At 49.0% G+C, this 15,361-nt stretch overlaps 1 protein-coding gene across 2 annotated transcripts; it reads left to right on the top strand.

Moving 5' to 3' along the window:
• Positions 1–9,080: 9,080 nt before the first annotated feature.
• On the top strand, positions 9,081–12,711 carry LOC105479285 (proline and serine rich coiled-coil 1). Of its 2 annotated transcripts, none has more exons than XM_011737252.3 (8): positions 9,081–9,186; positions 9,523–9,579; positions 9,684–9,741; positions 10,207–10,648; positions 11,015–11,129; positions 11,220–11,489; positions 11,777–11,870; positions 12,111–12,711. In XM_011737252.3, the coding sequence occupies exons 2-8, from the start codon at positions 9,561–9,563 to the stop codon at positions 12,112–12,114; spliced, it is 1,002 nt and encodes a 333-aa protein (XP_011735554.2). In that variant the 5' UTR covers positions 9,081–9,186; positions 9,523–9,560; the 3' UTR covers positions 12,115–12,711. The 2 variants fall into 2 exon arrangements, with proteins under 2 accessions (XP_011735554.2, XP_011735553.2); XM_011737251.2 differs by having other exon boundaries at positions 9,092–9,197.
• The last annotated feature ends 2,650 nt before the right edge of the window (positions 12,712–15,361 follow it).

Below are 15,361 nucleotides of genomic sequence, written 5' to 3' on the forward strand. Positions count from 1 at the left end.
CAGGGCCTTAAGACTCCCCTTTCTCTTCCCATATCCACATTCTCTTCCACAGAGGTTTTTAATGCTGTTCTTTTCCCTAGACATCTACGACACAACTGAATTCAACTCTCTACAGTACTAAGTGCTGGAAAGAGATGCCGAAGGTGACTTGCTCTCTGCCTCTATGGGCTTTCCAATTTAAGTTGGGATAACAGGACACACATCTACCAAAAAGAGGCAAACAGCAGAACACAAGTATGAACATAACTAATTATAGACAGAGCCCCAAGACCTGAGGGCTGGAATGATACTCAAGAAATTGGAGGGTTGGGCACTGTGGCTCATACCTGTAATCCTAGAACTGTGGGAGGCTGAGGCAGATGGATCACTTGAGGTCAGGAGTTCGAAACCAGCCCAGCCAATATGGTGAAACCCCATCTCTATAAAAATACAAAATTAGGCCGGGCGCGGTGGCTCACGCCTGTAATCCCAGCACTTTGGGAGGCCGAGGCGGGTGGGTCACGAGGTCAGGAGATCGAGACCATCCTGGCTAACACGGTGAAACCCCCACTCTACTAAAAATACAAAAAAAACTAGCCGGGTGTGGTGGCGGGTGCCTGTAGTCCCAGCTACTCAGGAGGCTGAGCCGGGAGAATGGCATGAACCCAGGAGGCAGGGCTTGCAGTGAGCCGAGATCACGCCACTGCACTCCAGCCTAGGCGACAGAGCGAGACTCTGTCTCAAAAAAAAAAAAAAAAAAAAAACAAAAATACAAAAATTAGGCTGGGCATTGTGGCTCACGCCCATAATCCCAGCACTTTGTGAGGCCGAGGCAGGCGGATCACTTAAGGTTAAGAGTTGAAAACCAGCCTGGCCAACATGGTGAAAACCTGTCTCTACTAAAAATACAAAAAAATTGGACAGGTGTGGTGGTGGGCGCCTCTCATCCTAGCTACTCAGGAGGCTGAGGGAGGAGAATCGCTTGAACCCAGGAGCTGGAGCTTGCAGTGAGCCGAGATCATGCCACTGCACTCCAGCTTGGGCAACAGAGCAAGACTCAGCCTCAAAAAAAAAAAAAAAAAAGAAAAAAGAAATTGGAGCAGAGTCTCATTAAACCCAGGAAAGAATAAAGGTGAGGTTCCCTTGATTATCTTTGTTTTCATTCTGATGACAAATAAGATATGGAAGGTGTTCTGTGATAGAATCTACAGAAGATGATAACAGTTCCTCCTGTCTTTGTATGAGCATGCTGCTCCTCTCATCAGGAGTTGGAGTCTGTTTCCCCTTCCGTTGAATCATGTGACTTGCTCTGACCGAAAGAATGTAGCAGAAGTGAAGAGGTGCCAGTCCAGGCCTGGGCCTTAAGAGGTACCATAGTTTCTACTTTTCCTCTTAGAAGTCAGCGCCCATGTAAAGGATCTCAGGCTACATTACTGAATGATGAGAGGCCACGTGGAGGACAACCAAGCATCCCCACTGACAGCCAGCACCCTGGCCCCAGACACATGTGGCCACCTTGGACCCCAGAGCACCAGTCGAGCACCTTGTAGAGACAAATCACCCCTGGAGAGCCCTGCCCACATTGTAAACTCATGAGCAAATAAATAGTGGCTGTTGTTTCAAGCCACTAAATTTTGAAGTGGTTTGCTATATAATCATAGATTACTAAAACAGCCTTCTATGCAACAGGCACTGAACTCAGTGCCTTATCTCTTTTAATCTTCATTTTACAAATGAGGAAGTTGAAGTTCACAAGTTGTCCCAAGTCATGCAGCTGGTAAGCAGCAGAGCTAGGATTTGAACCAGGTCTGTCTGACTCCAAGGCTTTCCTGTTTTCTCTCATCCCTTTCATCCGGCGATCCCCACTGTAGAGGGTCTAGGTTGGAATCATGTGTTTAAGAAAGAAAATATTTCCAGGAGGCAATACATATTAGGAAAGGTTTTGAGGAGGTTGGGGAAGCAATTTGGTTGAGCAGAATGTGAAGGGCTTTTTTGTTCAGACCAAAGGTCTATTTTCAGTTGAGGCAAAGTATCTATTCCAGTCCTCAACTGAAGTTCCACAAGAATTAAGCCTCCATGCCATAAGGTATCCTTTGTGTCATAAATTAACTTATTTCTATGCAATTAGAATGTTACTAGTTATATACTATCCCTTTGAAAATTGAGAAAATAGTCATGCGAATCATTTGTAGGGAACCCCTGCTTGAGAATGTCGGGGGAGGGACCAGAGTGAGTCCAGTGACAGCCAGCCATGTACACAATGGCAAAGAGGCCTCCCTCCAGTGGAAGCAGGACCTAGGTCAGGAAGGGGTGAAATATCCCCAGCTACGATGCCCTAAGGATAAGTCAGACCTTTGGCCTCAGCCCACAGCCCCATGCCTCTGCTGTTCCCTGAATTACTCAAGGGTCATCCCTTAAAGATTATATATTCCCAAACTTCATGGTGAAGAAATAAAATCACACTGCCCAAGACCTCCAGCCACATTCTGCATCAAAGGAGAAGCACGCTGGAGTCCTTACTGTTCTCATTTAGGCATCTGACACTTAAGGAGGACTTCTGAGTTCAGGCCTACTATGTGGCTGGGAGAGGTGGAATTTCTTTCTTTCTTTTTTTCTTCTCTTTTTTTTTTTTTTTTTTTGAGACAGAGTCTCGCTCTGTCACCCAGGCTGGAGTGCAGTGGCATGATCTTGGCTCACTGCAACCTCAAACTCCTGGGTTCAAGAGATTCTCCTGCCTCAGCCTCCCGAGTAGCTGGGACTACAGGTGCCCACCACCGCGCCCGGCTAATTTTTTGTATTTTTAGTAGAAATCGGGTTTCACCGTGTTAGCCAGGATGGTCTCGATCTCCTGATCTTGTGATCCGCCTGCCTCGGCCTCCCAAAGTGCTGGGATTATAGGCATGAGCCACCGCGACCAACCAGAATTTCTTCACTAATTCATTATTTATCCAAAAACTTAAACACCTGTTCCTACATGTCATTTTGGGGTTGAGGTGAGGAAAACAATTATCAATATTTCCCAGATTACTGGCTGGGCGAAGAACTTTTGTGCCTGAAAGCTATACTTTCTGGCTTTGCTGTCTTTCTAATGGAGATGAAAGTTCTGTTGCCTTGTTTTTTTTTTTTTCCTGGTACTGCAACAGCTTTCAAAATCGTAATGTGAGCTGGGCACAGTGGCTCACACCTGTAATCCTAACACTTTGGGAGGCCAAAGCAGGCGGATCATCCGAGGTCAGGAGTTCAAGACCAGCCTGACCAACATGGTGAAACCGTGTCTCTTCTAAAAATATAAAACTAGCTGGGTGTGGTGGCACATGCCTGTAATTCCAGCTACTCAGGAGGCTGAGGGAGGAGAATCACTTGAACCCAGGAGGTGGAGGTTACAGTGAGATGAGATCACACCATTGCACTCCAGCCTGGGTGACAGAGCAAAACTCTGTCTCTCAAAAATAATAATAATAACAATAAAAATAAATCATAAATTGGTGGAGTTTCCTTAGGAGAAATTAACTTCCAGTTTGCTAAAACTTCCTCCTCTACTCATCCAAGGATGCATGAAGTGTAGAGTTTCTCTACTCGGGCTGCTCCGAGGGGAAGAAGAAACGCAGTTCATTAACAGCGTCTTCCCTTCTTCCCCTCTGATCTCCACTTTGCTACTACTTGCCTGGAGAGAGGGAAGCCCTACTTGGTTCTGGTTTCCCCACCCTCCATGTACCCTACATCCTGCAAGCAACTGGCATTCCATCTTCATTAGCAGAAGAGACAATCCTCTTCTCTCTGCTCTTCCTCACATAAACTTGCAAGTTCTGGGTCTTCCCACCCTAAATCCTAAGGCTCTGTCAATGAAAAGAGTTAAACTCTATAAAATATTTGAAGAGATTTCTTCTGAGCCAAATATGAGTGACCAAGGTCCCCTGACACAGCCCCAGAAGATCCTGACAACATGTGCCCAAAGTGGTTGGGCTATGGCTTGGTTTTAATCATTTCAGGGCGATATCAGACATCAATCAATACATGTGAGATGAACATTGGTTCAGCTGAAATGCCGGGCAACTTGAAGCAGGGGTGGAGGGGCTTCCAGGTCATAGGCAGATTCAAAGGTTTTCTGATTGGCAATAGGTTAAAAGAGTTATTATCTAAGACCTGGAACCAATTGAAAGATCTGTCTGGGTTAAGATAAAAAGTTATGGAGATCAAGGTTTTATTATGCAGGTGAAGCCTCCAGGTAGCAGACTTCAGAGCTCTTATCAGACCTAAAAAGGTGCCGGACTCCTAGTTCTCTCCCGGATCAGGGAAGATACCTGGGAAGGAATGGGAATTCTCTACAGAATGTAGATCTTCCCCACAAGAGACAGCTCTGCAGGGCCATTTCAAAATATGTCAAAGAAATAGATTTTGGTGAGAGCTAAGTTATGAGGACACAAAGGCGTAAGAATGATACAATGGACTTTGGGGACTCAGGGGAAAGGGTGGGGTGGGGTGAGGGATAAAAGACTATAAATTTGGTGCAATGTACACGGCTTGCATGATGGGTGTACCAGAATCTCAGAAATCACCATAAAGAACTTATTCATGTAACCAAACACCACCTGTTTCCCAAAGAGCTACTGAAAATATATATATTGCACTGGAAAGTCTTGTGTACATTGCCTATAACAGGATCCCAAAGGACAGGAGTTATTTAGAGCAGACGAGTGAATTTGCAGCATCTTTTAAAATAAATTTTGCGGGCCAGGCGCGGTGGTTCACGCCTGTAATGCCAGCACTTTGGGAGGCCGAGGCGGGCGGATCACAAAGTCAGGAGATCGAGACCATCCTGGCTAACACGGTGAAACCCCATCTCCACTAAAAATACAAAAAAGTAGCCTGGCGTGATAGCAGGCACCTGTAGTCCCAGCTACTTGAGGCAGGAGAATGACGTGAACCTGGGAGGTGGAGCTTACAGTGAGCTGAGATTGCAACACTGGACTCCAGCCTGGGCAACAGAGTGAGACTCCGTCTCAACAACAACAACAACAACAACAACAACAACAACAAAAAACACACAATAAATTTTGTGCTTCATTTGCTTCTAAAAAAAAAAAAAAGGAAAAAGAAAAAGAAAAGAAAAATATATTTTGGGGTAAAATAATTTCTTTCAGGGTCTACTGTCTGTCATGTGATACTATACTAGAATCAGGCTGGAATTTGGCGTATTATTGTCAGAGGCGTTTGGACCAGAGCAATTCCATCTTGAATAGGGGCTGGGTAAAATATGGCTGAGACCTACTGGGCTGCATTACCAGACAGTTAGGAATTCTAAGTAACAAGATGAGATCCTAAGGAGGTCAGCACAAGATACACGTCATAAAGACCTTGCTGATGAAACAGGTTGCAGTAAAGAAGCTGGCTAAACCCCACCAAAACCAAGACGATGATGAGAGTGACCTCACTGCTACACTCCCACTAGCGCCATGACAGTTTACAAATGCCATGGCAACATCTGGAAGTTACCCTATATGGTCTGAAAAAAGGAGGCATGAATAATCCACCCCTTGTTTGGCATATTATCAAGATATAACCATAAAAATGGGCAACCGCCAGCCCTCAGGGCTGCTCTGCCTATGGAGTAGCCATTCTTTATTCCTTTACTTTCTTAATCACTTGCTTTCACTTTATGAACTCGCCTTGAATTCTTTCTTGTGTGAGATCCAAGAACCCTCACTTGGGGTCTGGATCAGGACCCCTCTCCAGTAATATTATTGCTACAAAAAGTCTGTTTCTGGCCAAGCGTGGTGGTTCATCCCTGTAATCCTAGCACTTGGGGAGGCCAAGGTGGGCAGATCACCTGAGGTCAAGGTTTCAAGACCAGCCTGGCCAACATGGCAAAATCCCGTCTCTACTAAAAATACAAAAATTAGCTGGGCAAGGTGGCGTGTGCCTGTAATCCCAGCTACTTGGGAGGCTGAGACAGGAGAATCGCTTGAACCCAGGAGGCAGAGGTTGCAATGAGCTGAGATTGCACCACTGTACTCCAGCCTGGGCAATAAAGTGAGACTCCGTCTAAAAAAAAAAAAAAAAAGTCTGTTTCCTTAGCCTTAAGATCTTTGTGGTGGTGTTGTTGTTGTTTGTTTTTTTTGTTTGTTTTTGAGACAGCGTCTTGTTCTGACACCCGGGCTGGACTGCAGTGGCATGATCCCGGCTAATTTTTTTGTATTTTTTTTGGATTTTTAGTAGAGACGGTGTTTCTCCATGTTGGTCAGGCTGGTCTCAAATTCCCAACCTCAGATGATCCACCTGCCTCGGCCTCCCAAAGTGCTGGGATTACAGGCGTGAGCCACCACGCCCAGCAAGATCTCTGTTTTAATGTTAATGTTGGTCAGCTGTGTCTGAATCCCAAAAGGCAGAGAGTATAATGAGGCATGTCCACCCCCCACTTTCCATTATGGCCTGAACTAGTTTTCCAGGTTAAATCTGGAATGCCCTTGTTGGAGAGAATGGGTCCATTCAGTCGGTTGGGGGGCCTAGAATTTTATTTTTGGTTTCCAGCTCCTTGGTCTCTGATGGTATTTATTACAGTGACATCTCACTCCTGCAGACCTCACCACCTCAATGTCACAGCCAAAAACTAGGAAGTAAACAAGAAAGCCTATAAATGGCCAAAATAATGGGCATGAACTCTGGGGACTAAAGCTCAGGTTCTGTTTACCAGAAAGCTTCTCAACCATTCCCTTAGGGCTTTTTCACTTTAAATATTCAGAACATTTGTAGGAGCTCAGTTTATTGCTGGAAAGGGGTCCTGATCCATCCAGACCCCAAGTAAGGATTCTTTGATCTTTGGAAAGAATTCAGGGTGGGTCCGCAGAGTAAAGTGAAAGTGAATTTATTAAGAAAGTAAAGGAATGAAAGAATGGCTACTCCATAGAGCAGCACCAAGAGCTGCTGGTAGGCTATTTTTATGGTTATTTCTTGATTATGTGCTAAACAAGGGGTGGATTATTCATAGGTTTTCTGGGAAAGGAGCATGATTTCCTTGAACTGAAGGCTCCTCTTCCTTTTATACCATATAGATGTTGCCATAGCATTTGTAAACTGTCATGGCGCTGCCAGGGGTGTCTTTCAGCATGCTAATGAATTATAACTAGCATATAACAAGCAGTGAGGATACCAGTGGTCACTTTCTTTACGATCTTGGTTTCTGGCAGATTTTGGCCGGCTTCTTTACTGCACCCTGTTTTATTAGAGGGATCTTTGTGACCTGTATCTTGTGTGGACCTGCTATCTCTTCCTGTTGTCACCAGAAAGGGGTCCGGATCCAGACCCCAAGAGTGGGTTCTTGGCCCTTGCACAGGAAACAATTCAGGGCAAGTCCATAAAGTGAAAGCAAGTTTATTAAGAAAGAAAAGGGATAAAGAATGTCTACTCCAGAGGCAGAGCAGCCCCAAGGGCTGCTGGTTGGCTATTTTTATGGTTATTTCCTGATTATATGCTAAACAAGGAATGAATTATTCATGAGTTTTCTGGGAAAGGGGTAGGCAATTCCCTGGAACTAAGAATTCCTCCCCTTTTTAGACTGTATAGGGTAATTTCCTGATGTGGCCATGGCATTTGTAAACTGTGTAGCGCTGTCTGGAGCGCCTTTCAGCATGCTAATACATTATAATGAGCATATAATGAGCAGTGAGGACCACCAGAGGTCAGTTTCACCGCCATCTTGGTTTCAGCAGGTTTTGGCTGGTTTCTTCACCACATGCTGTTTTATCACCAGGGTCTTTGTGACCTGTATCTTGTGCCAACCTCCTATCTCATCCTGTGACTTAGAATGCCTAACCTCCTAGGAATACAGCCCAGGTCTCAGCCTTATTTTACCCAGCCTCTATTCAAGATGGAGTCGCTCTGCTCTGAAGCCTCTGACAAGTTCACTGGTGGCCCGGGCAACATCTGGAAACAACAGAGACAACACTCCTAACAAGTTGGCTTAAGCATTTTACAAATACTGCTTTTAGTTCAGAGAGGGCTACTTACAAACACCCCGTCTAAGTCCCCTAAGGGCACACAGTAGAAAACGCCCTCATAATTATCCTCCTAACACCATAACTGCCAGGACCACCATCTTCCTTTCACAGATCAGCAAAGAGAGGTGAAAAGAGGGCAAATATACTCAAGGCAGCCGCCTCTAAACCGAAACTTGGGTTTTGAAGTCAAACTTGGGTTGAATTTGAACCCCAGCCTGCCTGGGTGAAAAGCCCGTTGCTTTCTTTTTTTTTTTTTTTTTTTTTTTTTTTTGAGACGGAGTCTCGCTCTGTAGCCCAGGCTGGAGTGCAGTGGCCGGATCTCAGCTCACTGCAAGCTCCGCCTCCCGGGTTCACGCCATTCTCCGGCCTCAGCCTCCCGAGTAGCTGGGACTACAGGCGCCCGCCACCTCGCCCAGCTATTTTTTGTATTTCTTAGTAGAGACGGGGTTTCACCATGTTAGCCAGGATGGTCTCGATCTCCTGACCTCGTGATCCGCCCATCTCGGTCTCCCAAAGTGCTGGGATTACAGGCTTGAGCCACCACGCCCGGCCGCCCGTTGCTTTCTTTACACCTCAGCTGCCTCAGGTTCTTGAAGAGGCGATGGATGATGTACTTAGAGAACCTCAATATAACTACAATGTAAGTGTTTAGGTGCTTCCTTAACTTGGAAAAAACCCTCAACTGAGGAATCCTGGCCAATGCGGCGCCTGCATATTGAGTGCGCCCAAGAAAACGAATTTCCTCCCGCAGAGCGTCGGTCAGCGGCCGCGTTAGGCAGCACAACCGTTCTGGAGACTGGGGGCTCGGCGGCCCAGCAGCGACAGCGGGGTGGGGCGCGAGGTCCATACTCGTGTGTCCCTTCCTTCCCTCCCGGCCAGCCTCGCTCCGCTGTCATCTGCCTGTGGGAAAGAGAATCTCCGGGCACGCGAGCACGCGCACTCGCGGCCTCAACCCTCTGGCTCCGCGTTGGCCGCCCGGGATGGAGTGTTCTGGGAACGGTCCTCCCACCACCCCCATCGACTGACTTCCGGCCGGCAGCTCCGCTGTCCCGCCCCCTGAGGATTCACCAATCACAGTGCGCGTGTGGCTTGAGTGGGTGGGGCCTGAGAGATTCGAAAGGAGCCCCGCCCCCTCGGAGCTGATTCCCGGGACTAGGTTGCGGGAGAAAGCCTGTTGCGTGGAAGATAAGGCAGCGCGGGAACTGGAAACAGGGTGGGCTGGAGGTGTGCTTTGCGTGTGATGCCAGGGGAGTAGAAAGGTGGCTTGGGGAGTGCAGAATCCTGAGGCTAGTGGCGGGGAGGAAGGTGAGGCGTGCAGACCGCTCCCAGTGAGGAGAGGCCAGGATGCGGGGCGGCTCCAGGGCAATCTGGGCAGTTGGGGGAGCCCTCCGTATCTTTCCTGGAAGTAGCAGGAGTAGTTATGCGGGAGGTGCCACTCCTGGGTGCTTGCTTTGCCTCCAGCATGACCCCCGCCCCTGGGTTGCACCCTGAATCTAGCTGCGAGACTTGGGCAGAAAGGATACTGAGGAAAGGTATTGTTTCTCTCCAGCTCAGATCTAACTGGACTCTCGCTCCTGCTGGCTGGACATGGAGGATTTGGAGGAAGGTAAGGAAATGAGGGAGGGAAGAATGAGAGGGAGGAGTGAGACCCAGCGATGGAGAGCTGCATCAGGAACCCATGACTGGCCTTCATTCTTCTTTCCCCTTCAGATGTAAGGTTTATTGTGGATGAGACCTTGGACTTTGGGGGGCTGTCACCATCTGACAGGTACCACCTCTTTATCCCACTTATTTTCCTCTAACAGTACCTCTTTGTCTCTAACCCCTTACTGCTGAATTACTGGCCTCTGGGGCTTGGGTTGGTAATTTAGCAAGGTTTGGCGCACTTGGGGCTGCTGGGCGGGTGGCTGACTTGGGCCTCTATGACACTACTGGTAGTGGGGAGAGAAGGGAGAAGCTGGAGTTAGATTTCAGGGTGTTAAGAAAAAGGGTAAGTGGATTTGCTGCATCTCCATCCTGGCATCATTTCTGATGTCCGTAAATGCTAAAGGCCTATTAGGCCCCATAGAACCAGGTATCTCATCACCCAGAGGCCACAGCTCACAGCCGGCATGGGCATCAGGGCCTAGGGTCATGTCCCTGGCTCTGTTGTGGGGCTTTTGTGCAGTCTCCCTTGCATAAACTCCTGTTCTCTTTTGCACGGGCATGATGCCTGGTTTGTTTCCTGTCTCAGCCGTGAGGAGGAAGACATAACAGTGTTGGTGACTCCAGAGAAACCACTTCGACGGGGCCTCTCCCACCGAAGTGACCCAAATGCCGTGGCTCCTGCCCCCCAGGGTGTGAGGCTCAGCCTAGGCCCCCTCAGCCCAGAGAAACTGGAGGAGATCCTCGATGAGGCCAACCGGCTGGCCGCCCAGCTGGAGCAGTGTGCCCTGCAGGAGCGGGAGAGCGCAAGCGAGGGCCTGGGGCCTCGCCGAGTGAAGCCCAGTCCTCGGCGGGAGACCTTTGTGCTGAAGGACAGTCCTGTCAGAGACCTGCTGCCGACTGTGAACTCTTTGGCTCGGAGTACCCCCTCCCCAAGCAGCCTGACGCCTCGACTCCGGAGCAGTGATAGGAAGGGGTCAGTCAGGGCTCTCCGGACAACATCTGGAAAGAGGCCCTCCAACATGAAGAGGGTGAGTTGAGAGGGTTGAGTTGGAAGTGTGCCCCAGACTCGTGCGTGCCATGATGCAGGCAGGGAGTGGTTCCTTATTGGTAAAACGGGGATAATATTTCAGCTAGAATCGTTGGAATTAAATGAGAACCATGAAAAAAGAGAACCAAAACTCTTACCACAGTGTCTGAGTATAAGCTATGTAATGTCTATAATAAACTCAATAAATGGTATGGGCAATAGTGATGGTTATGGTGATATTAGCAGCTAACTTCTACCCTTCCTTACTGGGATGTAGACAACTCTCCACCTCTATTTCTTAATTCCTTAAGCCACAGAACAGATATTTTTTCCACTCTAATCTTATTTCTCTCTCTTTGTGTTTCAGGAGTCACCCACTTGCAATCTGTTCCCTGCATCCAAAAGCCCAGCATCTTCTCCTCTTACCCGATCGACTCCCCCAGTCCGGGGGAGAGCCGGGCCCAGTGGGAGAGCAGCAGCCAGTGAGGACACCTGAGCAGCCAAGTTGTGGGTGAGTGGGAGTGGGGAGTTGGTGGGACTGACTCTGAAATTTCTCCACGCCTCTCCACCAGGCCCACCCGCCCCCGTCAGATCAGTCCTGGCCCCACAGCCTTCTGCCAGCAACTCTCAACGCCTGCCCCGGCCACAGGGAGCAGCTGCTAAATCTTCCAGTCAACTGCCCATTCCCTCAGCCATCCCCAGGCCTGCCAGCCGAATGCCACTCACCAGCCGGAGTGTGCCACCTGACAGAGGTGCCCTACCTCCGGATTCTGTGTCAACTCGAAAAGGGCTTCCAAGACCAAGCGCTGCAGGACACAGAGTGCGGGAAAGTGGACACAAGGGTAAGAGGTCAGGGGGAAGAATTCCTGCCCTTGCCCAGCATGTCCTCACCCTCCCAGAGCTGGCAACAGTGACCACTTTTGCCATCCTCATTGCAATTCGATTGGAAGATGGGGAGACTGAGTTACAGAGAGGACATGGGGCTGGACAGAGTCTGAGTCTTAGTTTTCAAATACCTCATGGTCACGGGGGAGAGTACTAATCCCACACTCGCTTCCTTCATCCAGTATTTCTTTTCGAGGTCAGTTAAATTTGCTGCTAACTCATTTCTTTTGTTAACCCTGTGAAGTTCCTGTTTCCCAGCGACCAAATCTTCCTGTCACGGGTGCCACTCGCAGCAATCTGCAGCCCCCCAGGAAAGTGGCAGTCCCAGGACCTACCAGGTCAGTCTGGTCCTCCCTTGGCCATCCTGTCTCCCTACCCTGCCATCATCTGCGATTCCAAGCTCTTATGTGCATCAGCCTTGAATTTTGTATGGCAAAATGGAGAGAGGAGGGGAGCCTGGGGCAGGGGAAGGGGGATCTCATTTTTTTCCCACCCTAAGGAGCTTGAACTCTGCTGGGTGACAAACGGGCTTGAGGAAGAAGGGCATTTTAAAGCAGTTATTCATTCTATCTCTTTAGGTAAAGAGATCAGGACAGCAAGCAAGACTTCAGTAGCAAACCACTACAGTCAGTACCTGGACTTGCCTCTACCCGGCAGACCCTGACGCCAGCAGATTCTGGCCCAGGGACAGGAGGAAGAGATGCCACCAGGGCTGGTCTCCCAGGAGGAGAGACCATGGGAAATGGGGTGGATTAGGATTGAGCTGGAGAAGTCTTAAACTCTCTGGGTTGAAAGAAGATTAGGGGAAAAGAGGTCACCTTCCAGCAGTGAAATGAACAAACAGAAAATGAGAAGTACAGGCCGGTGGTTTGTCTTTATCCACCCCCACAGTTGTGGTCAGCCCCAGAGAATTTGATGTTCTTCCCCGGCATTGGTTCACTGGACATTTCCATATGAGTGGCCTCCGTCGCTAACCTCCCTGCCCTCTGAGGAGCCGTCTTCCTGAATTGCATTCTCTACTGGACTCCGGCCTGCTTGGAGAGGTGGCAGCAGGCACCTGGACTTCAGAAATTGTTTCCTGTGAATTCTATGACTCCTAATAGGCCAGTTTGTGATAAGCTTACTCTATGAGTCTTCATTTTTCTAAAATAAAGTGAACGTATTTTTATATTCTCTGTATATCTAGAAGTGGATCCTGCTCCTATTTCTTTCTTTTTTTAGACAGAATCTCACTCTGTCACCCAGGCTGGAGTTTAATGGCACAATCTGGGCTCAGCGCAACTTCCACCTCCTGGATTCAAGCAATTCTCCTGCCTCAGCCTCCTGAGTAGCTGAGATTACAGGTGCCCACCACCCACGTCCAGCTAATTTTTTGTATTTCTAGTAGAGATGGGGTTTCACCATGTTGGCCAGGCTGGTCTTGAACTCCTGACCGTAGGTGATCCACCCCCGCTTCGGCCTCCCAAAGTGCTGGGATTACAGGTGTGAGCCACTGCACCCAGCCCCTGCTCCAATTTCTTTTTCCCTTTTTTGTTTTTTGAGACAGAGTCTCGCTGTGTCACCCAGGCTGGAGTGCAGTGGCACGATCTCAGCTCACTGCAAGCTCTGCCTCCCAGGTTCACGCCATTCTCCTGCCTCAGCCTCCCGAGTAGCTGGGACTACAGGTGCCCGCCACCACGCCCGTCTAATTTTTTGTATTTTTAGTAGAGACGGGGTTTCACCGTGGTCTTAATCTCCTGACCTCGTGATCCGCCTGCCTCGGCCTCCCAAAAGTGCTGGGATTATAGGCGTGAGCCACCACGCCCGACCTTTTCTTTTCTTTTTTTTTTTTTTGAGACAGAGTTTTGCTCTTGGTGACCAGGCTGGAGCACAATGGTGCAATCTCAGCTCACCACAACCTCCGCCTCCCAGGTTCAAGGGATTCTCCTGCCACAGCCTCCCGAGTAGCTGGGATTACAGGCATGCACCACTATGTCTGGCTAATTTTGTATTTTTAGTAGAGATAGGGTTTCTCCATGTTGGTCAGGTTGGTCTTGAACTCTTGACCTCTGGTGATCCACCCGCCTCGGCCTCCCAAAGTGCTGGGATTACAGGTGTGAGCCACCGCGCCCGGCCCCCTGCTCCAATTTCTAACAAATTTGGAGTAAATCTCTAATTCCAGGCAGGTAGCCAGGATGGGCCTCCTAGGCAGGGGCCTGAATAGGCCCTAGGGCCTTGAGATTCTGGCTCATCAGGCTGTGACTGCTCCCTTTGATGGCATTAGACAAGGACAGGCTGTCCTTCCCCAGGTCTCATGTATCATTGGAAGGTCCAGATGAAAGTTAAGTGTAGCTTAATTCACAGTAAGTGAGGCTATTAAGCTAGGATCTAGGTAGATTCTTACTTATATCCTAAACTTGAATGTCCTTTACTGGCAAAAGAATGGAGCCTCCTGGAAACACACCAGCTTCTTGTTTGCTCTCCCCGTGAGACGTGAAGGCCCTTTGGTGGTGTTCATCTCCCCTAGTCACCTCAGCCAGAGCTGCTGGAACACCTAGTCACACTCACTGGGGTTGTCCGTGCTCTCCTCATCTCCCGTTAGACTTGGGGGCTAGCGTCAGGATCCGGTAAACCTCTGCAGTACCCTAGTGTTGTGACCTGTGTGTAGCAGAGCATTTAGTTTATTTATTCCGAAGATATTTGGGTGCAAGATGGTGTTCATTGAAGGAATAACAAAGACACGTTTAACAGATTTGGTGTAAGGCCTCCCTTTTTTTTTGCAGTCTTTAACTCTGGTAATCAGAACCAATTCAATTCCTTCTGAGTTTTGAGGAAACTTCCCTCCGTGAAGGCCAGGCCATGACTTGAGAAGTGGTAAGTGGGCAAGATAAGTGGGACTGCCAGCTGGTGCCCCGACCGATGCCTCTTTGGCCATAAATGCCTGACTTAGGCACCAAAGTGTCCTTGCCCTGTCCCTGGAGCCAGGGGCCCACCACTGCTTTCCCCTTTTTGCGGCTGATTCCAAGGTTCACCTGGCACATTCACCTACTTCAGTGACAGTGCCTAGACATGCACCTTTCCCTGAGCTCTGCAGCAACTCCTGCAGCCTCTGGGATTCCAGGAATCGGTGGGAGGGAAGGGGTATGCAGACAGACATGGAGTATTCGGCTCTGGAGAAATTTGGTGTAAGGCAAGAAACCTCAAGTGTGCTTCCCAGCTGCGCCCTGCACTGGTGTCTAGTGAGCAGGGCCTGTTGGTGGCTCCCAGGCCAATAGAAGCACTGGAAGGTCAGCAGGCTTAGGTACACACCTGGGTGAGGCTGGAAGGTGACATGTTTGTGTGGGCTGGGTGTGAGCCATGTCCGGGGTAGGTCGTTAGAGGCAAAACAAGCTGCAGACCCATGTGTTGTTGCCACCTGGCGGCTGGAGAGGGCATGGCACATCCTGTTCGCCCTCTTGGTCAGCCTTGAGTTTTGTCCCCACCCCACCTCCTCCCACTCCAAACCTGCTTCAGCAGCACTTTCAGTAGGCAGTGCCAGTCAGGGAGGAGGCCCTCCTGCCACGGCTGCCCTTCTTGCTCAGCCACCTGCCTGTCTCCTTCCCTTTGGGCCTGGCTTTCGACTTTTTCTGTCTATGCACTCTTCCACTGCACCCAGTAGCAACAACACAGAAAGCCAGTGTTTACTGGCCTCTTACTTTGTACTATGAACTGTTCCAAGCACTCTACATGTGTTAACTCACTTAATCCTCACAAAAGCTCAATTAGGTGGATGCTTTTATCATCATCCTCATTTTGTGGGCAGAGAAACTTAAGGCTCAGAAAGATTAAGTCACTCAGTCTGGTTCCAGGG

Source organism: Macaca nemestrina, chromosome 1, assembly GCF_043159975.1.
Source record: "Macaca nemestrina isolate mMacNem1 chromosome 1, mMacNem.hap1, whole genome shotgun sequence".
In the NCBI taxonomy this organism is placed as follows: Eukaryota; Metazoa; Chordata; class Mammalia; order Primates; family Cercopithecidae; genus Macaca; species Macaca nemestrina.